The 16,602-nt window shown below is 41.2% G+C and overlaps 1 protein-coding gene across 2 annotated transcripts in view; it reads left to right on the top strand.

Annotated features, from left to right (window-relative positions):
• Positions 1–3,222: 3,222 nt before the first annotated feature.
• The window catches only part of OSBPL5 (oxysterol binding protein like 5), a 133,652-nt gene continuing 120,272 nt past the window's right edge, over positions 3,223–16,602 (top strand). The window contains exon 1 of one of the 2 annotated variants that reach the window (XM_077287127.1): positions 3,223–3,573. In XM_077287127.1, coding sequence (XP_077143242.1) covers positions 3,559–3,573 — 15 coding nt within the window. In that variant the 5' untranslated portion in view covers positions 3,223–3,558. Of the gene's footprint in view, positions 3,574–14,489; positions 14,768–16,602 lie in introns of those variants that run through there. The other variant, XM_077287128.1, reaches the window with a different exon arrangement.

Below are 16,602 nucleotides of genomic sequence, written 5' to 3'. Positions count from 1 at the left end.
GTGGATAATGTTGCACAGTTATGCATTGTGCAAAAATGTACACATTTTCTGGCAAAAAAAGGCTTGGTAAATTGGCTAATAAGTTTGTTTTTTGTTTAGTACAAGAAGCAAGATAGAGTTTCTGTGACAACTCTGTTGCCGTGTGTCCCGGGACCAGGGGCTCCTTCCTTGTTCCTAATGCTAGGGGTGCTCTAGCTCCCCCTATTCCCCAGATTACTTCTGATGGTGAAGACACCGGGGCCACGTGTTTTGCCTTAGCTCCTGAATCCACCCTCAGTCTGTACCCTTCCCTCAGGGAAGAGGGGAGTAGTAGTGTACTGGAATACATCAACCTGACTAACAAGGTAATACGAATAGGGATAAAGGAAAATACCAATCATACACATATAAACAACAGAGGTAAGCACGAGGGAGGGTGAGGTTAAACCAAAGTAGAAGAAAGGGAATTATCACACACTCAAAACTTGGCAACAGTCATAGATAAATCCACCAAACGACTTCTCCAATAGTAACCACCAACAACCTCCAGCCATGCAGCAATAGCTAACTCTGACAATAAGTGCTAGCCAGGACCCAGATTATATAGAAGATGGGAGTGGCTAACTGAGCATCTGAGAGCCTTAATGCAGGAAAGCTTCCAGGAACTCTCAACTGAGCAGATTAACCCCTGCGCTGCTAAAGGAAACATACACCGTTTAATATGAAGGTTAAGTGCTTCTAAACAGTGCAGGAGTAGGAGAAATCAGAAGCTGCAGTCTTCTGGCTCCTCTTTGTTGCGGTAAACCTGTGACAGTTGCATAAAAACAAAGACCAAGATTTTTTGCTCGTTTTTTCAGTTCTTTAAAAAAAATTTAGCTTGACAGTGAAGGAATGGTTTTAGTTATTGATGTTTTCGTAATTTTAGACTTTTCAAAATGTGACAATTTTTCTGCAGTTGTGCTCCAGTAGCGACTCTCAAGACAATAGGGACCCTTGACGTGATTTGTCAGCGTGCGTATTTTGGCCAAAATATCAACTAAGACCCGAGACCACATGCATTTTTTTTTTATCTTTGCAGGATGGAGCCAGGCCCTGTAGTTTTTGTGTGGGGAAAGTTTCTGTCCTTTCAGAGTGCTGGGCAGTATGATCAGGGCCGGCGTCAGCACCCGGTGCACCCAGGCAAGTGCCGGGGCCCTAGCGAGACGGGGGGGCCCATTTTGATAAGTGTGACCAACTTTTTGCTATTGATGCTGCCTATGCAGCATCAATAGTAAAAAGATATGTTAATAATAATAAAAAAAATCATGACATTCTCACCTTCTGACGGCCCCCCACAGCCTTCCCACTCCTCGCCATGCTCCAGGCATCTCCCGTTCCCAGTAGTGCCTTGCAAAATAACCCCAGATGACGTAGCATCACGCGAGACCGCTACGTCATCATAGGTTATTGTTGCAAGTCATCACTGGGAACAGGAGCTGCCGGGAGCATCGCTAAGGCCAGGACTGGATCTGGGGGCTGCCAGAAGGTGAGTATATAACTAGTTTTTGTTTTAATTTTTTTTTTTTAATAGGGATATGGTGCCCAGTCCCTGTAGGAGAGTCTCCTCTCCTCCACACCCGAAGGCTGAGCTATATACTACGTGGGCTGTGTTATACTACATGGCTGTGTTATATACTATATGGGCTGTGCTATATGCTACGTGGCTGTGCTATATGCTATGTGGCTGTGCTATATGCTACGTGGGCTGTATTATATACTATGTGGCTGTGCTATATACTACATGGCTGTGTTATATACTACGTGGCTGTGCTATATACTACGTGAGCTGTGTTACATACTATGTGGGCTATGTTATATACTACGTGGTTGTGCTATATACTACGTGGGCTGTGCTATATAGTACGTGTTTGTGCTATATACTACGTGGCTGTGCTATCTGCTACCCATTTTGCACCTTTACAAATGTTCTACGTTAATACTTTCTAATATTTACTTTAAAACGTTTTCCATTAAAAAATTGTCATATTCAATGTATGCAGTTTTTTCTTTGCAGCAAGTTCACCTAACAATACAATGCCTACTGGTAACTGAGGGAGTAGGTCACAAAAATGGGCATGGTTGACTTTTATATAAAGCCCCTCTGCTGTATGGTATTATAGAATTTACAATAGCTATCACTCATGTAAGAAGTGAAATCTGGCATTGTACTATACCTATATTTCTCTGCTGTATCTGTGCATTATGAATCATGGTATGTGTTACGGGAGGCCCACTGAGACTCTTTCGCCTGGGCCCTCAAAAACCTGGAGCCGGCCCTGAGTATGATTGTAACCAAGCTGATTTGGTGCACTACACTTCTCTGTGTGACTGACGCCCTATACAAGCCCTATCAATATGTATTTGAAATACTAAGCAACCCTGCCTCATAGATGATGGGTGCGTGAGTGTTGTTCGTGTTTTGCACCTTTGCTGCCTTCGCCTTTTATCACTGGGGGCTGCTGTTTGCTGCAGCACATTAGCGTTGTGACCAGGTATTGGCAAATATGGCTGCTTTTTCTGTGGCTTTTTTTTGTGTAGTCCAGGCCCTTGTGAATCACAAAATCTATTTATTTTGTGGCGATGAAGACTAACCTGCAACATTTTAAATCTTATTGAAATAATTGTTCATTTTCTTTTTATTCAGAAGAAGGTGCAAATAACGTAGAAGTGCTGAGAAAAGAAATGGCATTTTGAGTGCGTTAATTTCATCAAACATTGTGTGTCATTTTGATGAATTTGGCTTAAATTGTCCCAACACAATAGAAACATGACAAATTAAAGACTTAGAGATACGAGTAAATGATACATTTCCTTCAAGAAAACTAAATGTAACTTATTTGTATATAATCCGCCAGCTTGTTGCAAAACATCACAGTCCCAGAGTTAAAAACCATGAATACAGTATTTAAGGGGGGAAAAAACACCCCAAAACAAACTCTTGTTGTTTTTTTTTCCCCCCTTATTTTTAGAGCTCTTAATCGTGTCCGCATCTACATTTTATAGGGGTGGACTTGTTCAATTTTCAAAATATTTTTAATCAGCTAAAGTCAATTTCTAGCTTGTGAGCTTAAAGAGGAAGGTTGTATATGCCACAGCCAAGATGATGGATGAAGATTTGAGAGCTGTGATCCCGGACTGATCTCTAATGGAACAAATGCTCCTCAAAGCTATTGATTCCACAGTGCTATTAGCATATTGCTGGGCTGGATTTGTCTCCTCCAGGCTCCATCACGCACCGGAGCAGCATCCTTTCTGCTGCAAACTGTTGGCACCTGTGAAATTAATAGTGCACTGTTTGTAGATAGTAATGTCAGGTGTTTTGTGCAGTCTGGACCCCTGGGTACTGCACATATGACAGCACATAAGACTAATGGCTAGATGCCCCTATGTGCTGTGACAGCTTTGCACAATTTGATTGGCTGTGCTATCGCTTCTTGTGTTGGCAGGCCGCCAACATCACCGTATAGCCAACCGGGAACATGACCGAAGAGGCTTCGCCTGCATGTGGCTGTAGAGAATCTGTGCTGAGAAGCATCACTCATGCCTTGCTGTACTGTAAGTAGACTGCATGAACCCCCCTGAATTCTGCACTGTAGACATCTGCATTGCCTTCACTGACCCCAATACCTCTTGCAGCTTTATTTTTTTATTAATGCACAAATTAAAGTCCTCGTAATATAAAAGGGAGAATTATCCGACACAAAAAAAAATCATTTCATAAGCCCAGGCTTTCATCTCGCCACAATAAGGACATTTCAAAGGAGCACAGATCTCGCTCACAATGCAGCACCATGGATCATAATCAGGGACGGCATGTTCTCTCGTGGAAAAGCAGTTTGAAGGCGTTTTGTGGATCTAGAAGAAATTTCTTCTAATCTGTAGGTGGGGGAGAAAAAAAAAAGTATCCCGGGATCAGATTACTGCATTGCACCCAATCTAGTTGCTGTACTAATATTGACTTGAGCAAGTTTAGAAAGTTATTACTAGATTATATGGAGGAAAAAGGCAGCTAAAAATATTTCTCACCACTAAAAATATATATATATTAAATATTATATTTGTTGAGTATAACATCATAAAATCTGGGTATATCTGCGGTTAACCTCTGCGTACCCTGACATGTCACACTTGTGTACACTATACTAAGAAAATAGCGCCTATGATGCTTTTAAGTTTGGGTCAGAAGACCAGAGGCCGGTCTGTACAAGGGCAACCATATACACCACTGCAAAAATGCTGCAACTTTACAAATAGTCCTGATAAGGAATTCTCTTACCGTTTTGTGTATACAGCGCCTATGTGTCTCCATAGTTACAGACTACAAACAAACCGAGTGTAGTCTGATCCTTCCGTCATTAGTACAGACAGTAGAAATGGGGTCCTTGGGAGAGGAACAACATACATGATGACTGCAGGATCAGACTACAATGAGTTAGTTTGTAGTCTGTAACCATGGAGATGAATAAGTCTGCATAGGAGCTGCATACACAACTTTGTATTTTCAATATTGAGAGCATTTTTTAATTTCAGATTCATTAGAGCAATGTAAAAATAGATGCAAAAGTATAAAAATACCCAGAACATTTGGTGCCTGGCTCATTATAGAATTTGTACCTGTGTTTGTACTTTTCTTTTTTTTTTTTAATCTATTTTATTATTTGTTCACTTGTTTTTTTTCTGTTATTTCGCCACTTTGGGTATAGTTTAGGGTTTCCAGATGTTTTCGACTGATTTGTTTGCTTTTTTTTTTTTTTTTTTGAAAAGTTACTAAATTTGTAGCAAACACACTCCTGTCTTCCTCTGCAGTGATGTTATGTACGTCACAAACTTTGGTGCAAAATTGTAACCATTTTGCTTTAAAAAGACGCTATAAAAGTGTAAAAGACAAGGATAAAGAACGTTTTCATGACCCGGGTGCTGCATTTTGATGAGTTTGGTGCAAACAAACACTACGACTATCACAAGGCGAAAAAGAAAAGTGACTGAAAAAAAAGGGACATGGTGAATCAGGTGCTATAGTTTTTACTTCATAGTGTTGATTCTGTTTTATTAAATTATGTAATACGAAAAGTTATAAAAATGTTACCAAGCTGACTGTTATCATCAGAGATACATAAATCTTTTGTTAAAAAAAAAAAAAAAAAAAAAGAAGAAGCTGTCATCCTTGTTGATCACTTTGAATTACACTGAAGTGGTGACATGAAAAAACCCAAACAACGGTTCTAATGCATGTTGTTAGGTTCCATGCATCATTTACTTTTACAATAGAATTCCGCTGACTTCATATCTTAAAAGTACAAAAAAAAAAAAAAAAAAGAATTTACTTCTATGTCCATCAGTACTAGAGATACCAGATTTTCTTGGATTTGGGACACGATTGGTGTTGAAGGTTTCAGTGATAACAACATAGTTGTGAAGAGCCTAAAGCAAGTATGACATAGACAAAGCACGACCACGACACCAAGGTTGGTTTTACAGCATATTTCATCCCCCATTACTCTGTTGTGTTCACCAGAAATTTGGAATTCAGACCTGCCCCCGAAGAGGCCATAGATGTCAGTAAGCAAATGATAGACTATGCTATCCCTTGTAGATTGTGAGCCTTCGCGGGCAGGGTCCTCTCTCCTCCTGTACCAGTTATGACTTGTATTGTTTAAGATTATTGTACTTGTTTTTATTATGTATACCCCTCCTCACATGTAAAGCGCCATGGAATAAATGGCGCTATAACAATAAATAATAATAATAATAATAATAATAATAATTGTATGTGGATTAAGAGGCGGACACTGTCAAGAAAAGAAGGTCAAGCAGCACCCAAGTTGCATGTTTTGGGATAGGTCTATGGTGTCGCCAAGGGCATGTCTCAAATCCATTTTTTAAGCTTCAAAAAGAAGCCCCTATTGGAGTGAGGAAGAGGCTGAAATGGGGTCGGAAAAATGTCTTAGTCCAATTCAGGTTAATCACATTCGATCCGCCCACTGTGCCCCTCTGATGTTGTATGGTAGTATTTTAGGCACTGTGTGCACATTTCTGGCATTGAACGGAGCATAGTTAGCATCACGATTTCAGAACTCACAGTGAAAGACAGCTCTGCCGCCCTATGGGACCGAGGTCTGGCTGAGCTGTCAGGATTGTGAGTAACAGCTCAGCCGTCCTATCTGGCGGTCCTCCAGGTGTCATCCGTTCTGGGTGATTACAGGGCTATTTAGTACTCTCACATTGGTCAGACCTTTGCAAATTGTAGCTTTGCTGAAGCGGTGTGTGTTTGCTCTGTGCTCTGAGTTGTATTCTCATCTCTGTTGCGGACCTTGGATTTACCTTTGACTATCCGCTTGACTTACCCCTTTGTCTTGATCCGCTACTTTCCTGATACTCTGATCTTCGACTGTGACCTCACTCCGCTTTTGTCTTTTCCCTTTGTCTATTACGAGCCTTCTTGGTACTAACCCCCGGACCTCTTGACTATCCTGACTCATGGGAAGTCTGAGAGTAGTGACTAGCATCACAATGAGTAGTGACTGTCATCACACTTATCTCTGTATAGTAGGGTCTCTGGTGCTTCATGGAAACATTTCTAGCAATATATGTGTACTTCTATATGTGTATGTGAAACATGTTTGAAACAGTATGGGAGCATTTGCGGCACTACACAGTAGCATTTTTACCTCTGACACTAGAAGTTTGCATCTCCAGTTCTGTATCTGGCACTGTCTGGGGCATTACTGCCACTTTATTGCATAACTGTGACACTATGGCCAGATTTATCAATGCAGTGTTAACTTTTGGTCAGTGCAAATTTACACTAGACAGTGTTATTTTACTAAATTTATCACAGTGGCTTGTTCATTATTGATTGTGTCTTTTTATATCTAGCTTTAGGTGTTTTTAGCCAATTTTTTATTTTCACCAAAATCTTTTTACTTTGTAAATTATATCTTATGGGTTCTCCTGTTTTTTTCATGTTCATCTTTATATGCAGAGGTTTTCAGTTGATTAATCAATTGCGACTTTTTAAAAAGTCATAACATTTTTGTTCAAAGATACAGCACCCACGACCCTGGGATAATTTATGTACAACTGGAATGTTGTGACATTTTAGATGACCATGTGTTGTTTTTAATAAAGTCGCAATTGGCTGAAGGTCCATAACTTTGAAAAAAAATTATGAACCACGTGCACCATTTTGAATAGTTTGGCGCAAAAAAGAATGCAAGTGAATACCGCAAGGCTAAAAAAGAAAAATGACTTAAAAAAATAAATCACAATTGATGAATCGGATCCGTGGTGTTTGATAAATCTGGGATATTGTAAGACTGTCTAGTGTAAGTTTACACCATGTCACACAATTTTGGGGCACAGCGTTGCATCCTAGGTGTTACTCCTCTTCCTGACTAAGCCATGTCCCTTTCCAGTGAATCACATGCGACATCGTCCAGACATGATATCAAAATATGGTGCGAGTCATTAAACAGTTATTTTGGAACAAATTGTTGCAGAATTCTGGTGCATTTTCCTTGATAAATCTCCCCCTTTATGTTTGTATCACTGGCACTGTATGGAAACATCTGTGGCACAGTATACAGTTGCACGCAGTACCATGGAGGGAAAAGGGAAAAAGATGGAGGCACTAACATAAAGAGATCCCTCTGTTGACAAGTTTTGGGGGATTCTGCTTTGGAGGAATAGTTAGAATACTGGATCCTGCTATTAGCGAGCTCTAAAATGTGAGTTATGTCTCAGAAAATAAAACAATGAAATCTTGTAGGTTGTTGCTAGATATTCTCTTTATGGCTGATGTAATCCTATATAAATAATATCCGTGTTGATGACGATAAAGGTTGGCGGAAATTATTACTTTCATATGAATTTTACATCCATACGCATAGCAATTGTAATGACTCACTACTCAGGTCATGGTAATAACTGCATTTAATATTTCTATATCTGAAATTTGCTTCATATTTACTTTGCGTCATTCATATGTACCGTATATATTAAGGGGTTTACTTCATATATACCCCATATATGTATATATAATTATTATTATTTATTATAGCGCCATTGTGTATATATATATATATATATATATATATATATATATATATATATTTATTTTTTTTTTTATTTTTATTTTTTTTATTTACCGGTATGTATTTTTTATGTATGTATTTTATTTACCTGTATTACTGGGCTTCAGGCTCATTTTTCTGCCAGCATTGTATTATTAAGAAAAATAGTGAATTTTGTAAACACAAGATAACCTACCCTTTAAAGGAGAACTCCGAACACAAATATTAAATTTCCTGCTGTCCCTTAACCTTTTTTCCTCTTGCTTTTTGTGATTTAATTAAGCAATTAATAACCTGGTAATCACAAACCAGAACTGGGTTGTTGCTGTCAACTTTATTTCCACTGGCAGCTCGGACAGGAAGGGTCAGAACCACGAATATAAAAAGGTGCTACACAGATCTCCAAACGTGTATAAAAAAAAAAAAGGAGAGCACAGCAGCACTATGTATAAGTTTAGGCCATTTGAAAACACAGAAAAACATTAAAAACATAATCTAGATTTTACTACTCAAAAAAAATTTGCAAAATTTTTTATTTTTTTTTTAACTTACGGAAATGAATCAAAATGAAGGTTCTTAGCGCATAAATTGGCCAATTCATGTATTTTATTCTAGACAACTACATAAAGGAAAATAATTTACTGGGAAAAAAAATAAAACTCTCCTTTAATAAGAAATTAAAGGGGATGTCCACTACTCAGACAACCTCTTCCGAATCCCTATGTTTCTTCCCAGTAAAATAATAACACACTCACCTCCGGTTCCGGAGCCGTTCTTGTGGTGTCAGCACTGGCTCTCCCGGGGATTGTCTGACGTTGTTATGTTACGCTATACCTGCAGCCAAATAGCGCTGGCTTCACTCTCCTCTCCTATGGACAAATCAAGACATCCAGAGGAAGTGAGAGAACAGCCGCAGCTCTCACTTCGTCCGGATGTCAATTATGTCTGTAGGAGAGGACACTGACGCTGCTGGAATGGCGCTGGCAGTATAAGTGTTATTATTTTACTGGAAGGAAACATAGGGATTCAGAACAGGTTGTCCTCATAGTGGACTACCTCTTTAAATGGGTTGTCCATGACTTATATATTGGTCAGTTTAAAGGGACTCTGTCACCCCCTCCAGCCGTTATAAACTAAAAGAGCCACCTTGTGCAGCAGTAATGCTGCATTCTAACAAGGTGGCTCTTTTAGTTTGTGGTGCAGTTATAGCCAAAATAAAGCGTTTTATAATTTCGCCAAAATACCTGTCTTTAGCCCTGGAGGCAGGTCTTAACCCCTCTGCTGCAACCGCCACACTTCAGTCACTCAAATCTTCTTCGGCGCCGGGCGCCACCCCCTCCGCGCTGTTTTCCACTCAAATCCGGCGCCTGCGCTGTTTAGTACTGGCTGGGGCAGGCGCAGTGAGCTCTGGCCGTCTGACCTCACATGCAGTCTTGCAGACTGCGCCTGTGCGGCCGCCCTGCTTGTGAATCCCAGCCCTGCACTGTGCATAATGCATAACACACTGCGGGGTCTTGACCAACCCGTGGAAGCGCATTTGCGCAAAACGGCCGTCGTCTAGTGGAAGCCAGCCTTTCCCTGCCTGTCCTATATTTGACTCAATGTCGGAATAAAGATTGGATTTTATTTGGATGGTGAGTGCCCGCCTTTTTCCTCTTTCTACTTGCAGCGTAGACTTATATATGAATGTTCCCTCTAAATTAATCAAAATAAATAGATTTGCCCAGTGTTCCCTACTGGAAGATGCCAGCAAAATCCAAATCCTGAGTCTGCTTCTACGCTTATTGTACTACGAGGACTGGTTTACATAGGTACGTGCACTGTATAGACACATTTTATAGCCGTAGTGCTATTCTGCTGTTTAGGTCAGGTTCTGCCTGCTATTTACCTTCACTGCAGAGAGATGGCGCTCTATCAGAACGGAATTACACATTGCTGAGGGCATTTATGGTGTGTTGCATAGCAACCTTGCAAGAAAATGAAAAGGGAGAGGAGCGAACATTTAAGAGCCAAAAAAAAAAATCCACATTTATAGACGCGAAGGAAGAGATGGAAGCTTTCAATAATGTGTCCCGGCTTTTTTTTTTTTTTTTTTTTTTCTCTGAGAGTTATCAGATTAGCAGAAAAAATGGGGACATCTCTATGAATGGAATAGCTGCATAGTGTTTAAAGGGACAGGCACTCCGGGAATAACTCAGATTGTATTTATCATCATTTTGTGAAAGCTTGTCGGCATCATCAGCACATTTATTACTGACATTTTATCATATGAATCTCTTGTATATTACATAAAATAAAGATGGAGCCATGGATTTTATGATATTTTAGACGTCACACGGTGCGTCTTACAGACTCATCAGGGCTTCAGTATTGTCCTTGTGGATAAAGGGCTACTAGTGATGAGCGCAAGTGCTCGTTACTCGAGTTTGCCAAGGGTGCTTGGGTGAGAAATTCGTGTCCCCACAGCCGCATGTTTTGTGGCTGTTGCCCGTATGTCAGGCAATCCCCGCATGTTTTGTGGCTGTTGCCCGTATGTCAGGCAATCCCCGCATGTTTTGTGGCTGTTGCCCATATATGTCAGGCAATCCCTGCTTGTTTTGTGGCTCTTGCCGGTATGTCAGGCAATCCCCGCATGTTTTGTGGCTGTTGCCGGTATGTCAGGCAATCCCTGCTTGTTTTCTGGCTGTTGCTGGTATGTCAGCCAATCCCTGCATGTTTTGTGGCTGCTGCCCATATATGTCAGGCAATCCCTGCTTGTTTTGTGGCTGTTGCCGGTATGTCAGGCAATCCCCGCATGTTTTGTGGCTGTTGCCCGTATGTCAGGCAATCCCCGCATGTTTTGTGGCTGTTGCTGGTATGTCAGGCAATCCCCGCATGTTTTCTGGCTGTTGCCGGTATGTCAGCCAATCCCTGCATGTTTTGTGGCTGTTGCCCATATATGTCAGGCAATCCCTGCTTGTTTTGTGGCTGTTGCCCGTATGTCAGGCAATCCCCGCATGTTTTGTGGCTGTTGCTGGTATGTCAGGCAATCCCTGCTTGTTTAGTGGCTGTTACCGGTATGTCAGGCAATCCCCGCATGTTTTCTGGCTGTTGCCGGTATGTCAGCCAATCCCTGCATGTTTTGTGGCTGCTGCCCATATATGTCAGGCAATCCCTGCATATTTTGTGGCTGTTGCCCGTATGTCAGGCAATCCCTGCTTGTTTTGTGGCTCTCTAACAGTGGCGAAACATGCGGCCGCAGGGACGCAAACTTCTCACTCGAGCACCCGTGATACTCTGTACATAACCGAGCACCCTAGGCAAACTCGAGTAATGAGCATTTGCGCTGATCACTAATGGCTATGAATCCTAGCAGCAAAAATCTAACTTCAAGAATATACAGTATGTTTTCAATTCACATTATATTGGTTTAGTACTCAAGAAATAAGAAAATGAAGCAACTTTGTAAAAAGCCTAGATCAAAACTTACCCATCATTTTGTGCTTGCAGCGCTTATGCAGATCCATGTTTCCATGGTTACAGACTACAAACAAACCTTGTGTAGTCTGATCCTACCATCATGTCTTACTCTATCTGCTGGACCTGCAGACAGTAGAAGAGAATAACATGTAACATATGACTGCACAAGGTTTGTTTGTAGTCTGGAGATATATAGAATGCATAGGAGCTGTGGGCACAAAATGGTAAGACATTTTTCAAAACAATTTACAAAATTACTGTAAATATGGCCTTTTTAAAACTTTCCTTGAAGAATAGGAGTTAAATAAACAATTCTGCAGGGTCAACAAACTCCACAGCAATGTCCATGAGTTTTGGAATGTTTGTCACATTTGGATCATAATTGCCAATATTTGGAATACCAAATTAGGGGCATTTAAACCCCACCATAGAAATCACTCCATTGCTTTTTCCGGTCTAGTTTTTATCCTCATAAAATTCTTTTAAACATCGATCCGGATTGCTAACCCACAATGTTGGCTTTGGTTTCCTGAGGAAAAAGTGGGTTACACTTCGAAATGCATAGAAAAATAAAGACAAATTTTTTAATGATATTTTCTCTGGCGTTTGACATTTCATCATCATCTGGCAGCGCGGATATAGACCACAAACGTTTCATTTTTATTTGTAATTTCTGGTGAAATCACTGATGGATTTGCAGCAGCCATATAACCCTAGATCAGGTCAGCATACAGTATTGATACCGATTCTGATAATCAGCCACCGGATAAGACCCTATTTTGCGCTATTTTTTTAATCTCAGTTTTTTAACATATTTTTAACACAAAAGGTGTGTGTTATACATATGTATACATATGTATACATATGACTTAAATGTATGTCACAGGCGCCATAGATTCTAGAAGACATCCTATTATAACTATGCACTACATGGACAAAATTACTAGGACACATCCCATTGCCCCTGATGAATAACACCCAACCCTGTTTCTCCTAATGTATAACATATGTCCCCATTGACCCCGGTGCATAACTTCCAGCCCCATTGCTCCCCCAGCATATAACATCTGTCCCCTCATCACCAGGTGTATAATATCTGCCCCCTCCGCACCATGTCTTCTGCCATTACTAACATGCGACAGAGCGGCCGGTGGTGCGGAGCTCCTGATACCAGCGCGGTCCTGTAATAGGAGCCACCTGGGTAACAAGTCCATCCATGACATTTCCCTCCTAAATCTTCCCCATCACCTGTGAGTGATATTTTTGAGATATGTAACGAACTGCAACAACTCAGCCACGAAGTGGGGACCCCGTAACGATACAGAGCGGGGGGCCGAGTACTGAGGAGCAGAAAGCAGAAAAGTCACCACCGCTCTGCTGACTCCATGACTGCAGAGTCCAGACCTCCTCTGGTATCAGCACAAACACTGCACCCCCACAGGGAGCTTTGTGGCCGAGCAGCTGCATGCAGCCGTACATCACCAAGCACAATGCCGAGCGTCAGATGGAGTGGTGTAAAGCCGCCACCACTGGACTCTGGAGGAGACGTGTTAACTTCTGTGTAGTGACCGATTGCACTTTATTTACGTGTGATGGAGGAGTCTGGGTTTGCTCAGCGTTACCCACCTGACTGCATAGTGCCCACTGTAGTTTGGTGGAGGGGGATAACGCTATGGGTTGTTTTTGACATCTGCCAAAAAGTGAAGGGAAATCTTAACACTGCAGCACAAGACATTGCGGACAATTGTAGTTTGCATCTTTATGGGAACAGTTTGGAGAAGACCCTTTTCTGTTCCCCATGACTGTGCCACCGTGCACAAAGCAAGGCCCATAAAGGCATGTTTGATGCAGTGTGGTGGTGAAGAACTTGACTGGTTCACTCACTGTCCTTTCCTGCTTTTGAGGGTGAAGCCGACTCCAGGTATCAGGATAGTTTTAGGACCGCGGTACGTGCTGCCATAAGTTTCCATAAATGGTCCCTATATTCAGCTAAGCCAGAGGACGTAACTTGAACTGACCAGTAAAGATAATTACGAATACGTGTACATATTAGTCCAAACTCATAACCTAAACACCATAGGTCACACTCCGTACATAACAGCTGTTTCTTAGAACCAAAAAAGGCCCATGAAGTATATATAAAACAATTGATAAAGTTTGTTTCGAATACATATCCATAAAATCATGTAAACAGTATATAATGGATGCCTCAACAAACGACTAACAACCAACAGCAGAATAACACACTGATTCACATACAGGTATACACCATGATAAGTATCATAAACATATGGTAACCACCAAAACCATTGCTCAAATCCAATCTACTATAGATACAAGTGCTATTTATGGTACACCCTAATAACAATCAATCCATGGTGATTACCATCAATACATGTATAATGCTAAAGTGTCTATGTGCATAGTGCTACTCTATTTTGAAAATATAAAGTGCATGGAGTCACATACTAATACCTGTGTGAAGTGTCAATGCAACTGCGTCTCACCCCAACGCGCGTTTCGACTATTTTTTTTTTTTGGGGGGGGGGGCACCCATATGATTATGATACTTATCATGGTATATACCTGTATGTGAATCAGTGTGTTATTCTGCTGTTGGTTGTTAGTTGTTTGTTGAGGCATCCATTATGCACTGTTTACATGATTTTATGGATATGTATTCGAAATAAACTTTATCAATTGTTTTATATACACTTTATGGGCCTTTTTTGGTTCTAAGAAACAGATAATTACCAATGGAGAAATCTATTGGGAAATTGCTATTTATGCAGTCGCTTAGACTTTATTATGGGATTCGGATAAGATACGGAGCAGATAATACGGATGCTGTGGTCACGACCAGCTCCCGCTCCCCTCCACATCTCTGCTCATCCTCTGACATCAGACTTGTGCTTCCTCCTCCTGCTGTCCCTGTGGGCTCGTGCTGTGCTGCCTACACTCCACATTCTGCCACTGACATCGGCCGCTCTGTGCTGTAGAAGCCGGAGCTGCTAGTCCTATATCTGAGGAAAAAGGGAAAGTGAGAAGAGACTGGGCTGTAAGACTTGCATCCTCTGGAGAAGGCACGGCACACAGGACAAGGCAATGACCTGCAATGATGTTCTTGTTTTGGAGACTCCGTAGCATCAGGACAACTGCCAGTTGGGCAGTTCCCTGATGCCCTAATGTGCCACTAGATCCTGCCCTTGACTGACAAGGTAAGAAATAAGAATCCATTCTCCTTTTTTCCCTTTCTTCCTTCTGCGGTGACTCGAGATGCTGTGAGCAGACTGTGTTTTACCATTAACTGTTGCTGGTGCCTTTTATAACAGAACATAGCGACGAGAGAAATATGACAGTAATTGTAGGAAGAAAGACGTAAACAATGGCTACATCCACGACAGAGGCCGATAGGGAATGAATGGAGGTACACAAAGGGTTGTGGCGAGGGTTGTACAAATGTCTGTGGGTAAATGATCATATAACGAGGCTGTGAAACACACACAACAGTTTACAGAACTTCACCGTTATCGGGGTTTATGAATGGCCAAGAGGGGTTGTACATAGACCATGGGCATGTCTGGCGATGACCGAGGGGTATGAAGGGGATGTGCGATATGTGGATATTACAGATCATACATCCTCGTAGTTGGGGATCAAAATATGATCATTGGGTGTTGTGTGGTGGTCAAAGAAGACCATAAGGCATAATCAGGGGTCCTACAAATGACCGTGGGATATAATAAGTCGTGTAACATGTGGACATAACAATTTACACAACTTCTTAGTGGTGGGTTGGTCAAAGGTCGTAGAGTATAATGAGGGGTTGTAGAAATGACGGTAGGGGGGTATGAGAGGTGAATATAACAATTGCGTGAATGTTCATGGTGTACAAGGAGAAAGAGGTTGATCTGTTTTCTGTGAGGTATAATGTGGGCTGTTAGGATGACCATGGGATATAATGGAGGTGATACGCAATACCATGGAATATAGTAGAAAATATGCTATTAATGATGATGGAGGTAAATGAGGGTCGTGTAACAATGGGATCTACTGGGAGTTGAATGATTTGACCATTTGGGATAAGGAGAGTCATTAAAGTGAGTACTGGTCATAGTGCGGGTGTGGGGTATTACAGGTGTTGGACAAATGATCATTAGGTAAAGTAGGGGTCATAAAAGAAGTTGTACAATTGAAAATAGATTGTAGTGGAAGTCGGCATAATGACCAGCAGGTATAAGGTTCTGTTTCATCCCAGCTAGAAAACTGCTAAGTGGGTAGATAACAAGGTGTTAGTGTGAATGACTACGGGGTATGTGAAGAGATTGAGGGGGTAAGAGTCCAGAACATGGATGTAAAGGGAGCTGTACTAATGGCTATGGTATATAGTTCAGTGTATATTGATGACTATGGGGTACAGTGGTGTAACTCATATTCATAGACAAGGTAACATCTCAAACACGGCACCCAAGTATCATGGGTCGTTGTTAGTATTGGTCTTCTCATATGGGCCAAAGGGAACTTGTGGACCATCATCTGGGCTCCAGGACCTGGGTGCGACTGCAACCCTTGCACCCACTATAGTTACACCCGGTAGGTTATAGTTCGGTGGCTGAGTGACTGGAGAATAGTGGGAAGTTATACTACAGGTTTTGCCGTGCTAACAACTACGACATATATGTAAACGATATCTGTAACTCTGTATGTAACCCCCTTCTCATGTACAGCACCATGGAATTAATGGTGCTATATAAATAATAAAATAATAATATTGGGGGTTGTACTAAAGATTATTGGGTCAAATGTTGGAGAAACTAAGCTTTTGTCATAGTAAGACTGAGTTTACAACTGCATTATCATTTCCATTTTTTTTTTTGTTCTGTAATAGGAAAAATAACAATGACAGAGTCTGTCACATGATGGACTCCAAGGGCATCTGACAGACCCCACTACTTGTAATGGGGTCCGTTGTGTTTTGTCTGCTTCTCAGTAGTTCTTACAGTAAAATAGCGCTGAAGGCGGTGGTATTTTTTTGTGCCAAAAATATGCAACA

This window comes from Ranitomeya variabilis, chromosome 2 (genome assembly GCF_051348905.1).
Source record: "Ranitomeya variabilis isolate aRanVar5 chromosome 2, aRanVar5.hap1, whole genome shotgun sequence".
Classification (NCBI taxonomy): Eukaryota; Metazoa; Chordata; class Amphibia; order Anura; family Dendrobatidae; genus Ranitomeya; species Ranitomeya variabilis.
Note: the sequence above shows the minus strand (reverse complement) of the source record. Positions and strands in the feature narration are given on the sequence as shown.